The 992-nt window shown below is 49.2% G+C and overlaps 1 protein-coding gene across 1 annotated transcript in view; it reads right to left on the bottom strand.

Moving 5' to 3' along the window:
• Positions 1–992, bottom strand: part of GABRA3 (gamma-aminobutyric acid type A receptor alpha3 subunit) — a 25,600-nt gene that overhangs the window by 6,350 nt on the left and 18,258 nt on the right. Inside the window, exon 6 of the mRNA XM_018576994.1 lies at positions 139–221. Coding sequence (XP_018432496.1) covers positions 139–221 — 83 coding nt within the window. The remainder of the gene's footprint in view (positions 1–138; positions 222–992) is intronic.

Raw genomic sequence — 992 nt, 5'->3', positions numbered from 1 at the left:
AAAATTAATAATTAAAAAAAATGAAATGCAAGTATAAAGTGGGATAATTTACAATAATAGGTGGAGAGATTCATGGAAGCTCTTGGCAATAAAATGAGTCAATGGTTGAAGAATGAAAAGTGAAAGGCAGATACTTACAGCTTCCAAATTTCAGCGGGCAGGCATGGACATCCATAGGGAAATCTTCGAGGTGCATTGTGCATTCCGCGTGAATTGTAAGCCTGGGGAACAGCAACAAAACAATTAATCAATGCTCGTTACGGGCAATTAACTCCGGGCAGATACAAAAGACACAACGTAACGCAACTTTGTATTCATGAATAAATTATGACATTTATTTTGTTTTAACACAAGCAGTGTAAGTATCATAAACTGACTTGGATTCGGCCTCTTGCAGCCCCTGTACAGCACAGCTCAGACTGGAAGAAAGCAGCACAAGGAGCCAATCAGTTGTGCTGCAGTGCCTTAGGTCATAACAAGGAACGTGGTGATAGAAGGAGAGAGCAGAGTGACCGAGAGAGAGATGAGCTCATCAGTCTGCTGCTTCTCCTTTCACTGTCCAGTTACAGGCTGGGGGGGAAAAGAAATTCTGTGCTGTCATCACAGGGAGCATGACGGGAGGGAGGAGGCAGCATCACCCAGCTCAGTCTGTACAGAGAGATTCAGCCCAATGTGCAGGCACCGGATTTCCCACAAGGGCACCGGGGCGGCAGGGCGCAGAGGGGCGGCAGCGGTGTCCTTGTGGGGAAGTTGCGGGCGTCGGGCGGTAAGTTGCCCTCTCTACATTTAGTCCTGCTCTGTACAAGCAGGACTAAATGTAGTGTGAGGGAAGCCGATTGTTCGTTTACATGTCATCACGGCGATGTCCCCAAGATCACATGTAAAAAGTCTTCCGCCGGCCAGTCCGTCCTCCCCTCCCCTCCCCCCTGCACTTACCTCTCTCCCCGCTGGTTCCGTCCTCCAGGCTGCGCCGCCGAGTCTCTACGTACTGC

The sequence above is a fragment of the Nanorana parkeri genome, unplaced genomic scaffold, assembly GCF_000935625.1.
Source record: "Nanorana parkeri isolate BGI_ZX_2015 unplaced genomic scaffold, ASM93562v1 scaffold81, whole genome shotgun sequence".
Classification (NCBI taxonomy): domain Eukaryota; kingdom Metazoa; phylum Chordata; class Amphibia; order Anura; family Dicroglossidae; genus Nanorana; species Nanorana parkeri.
Note: the sequence above shows the minus strand (reverse complement) of the source record. Positions and strands in the feature narration are given on the sequence as shown.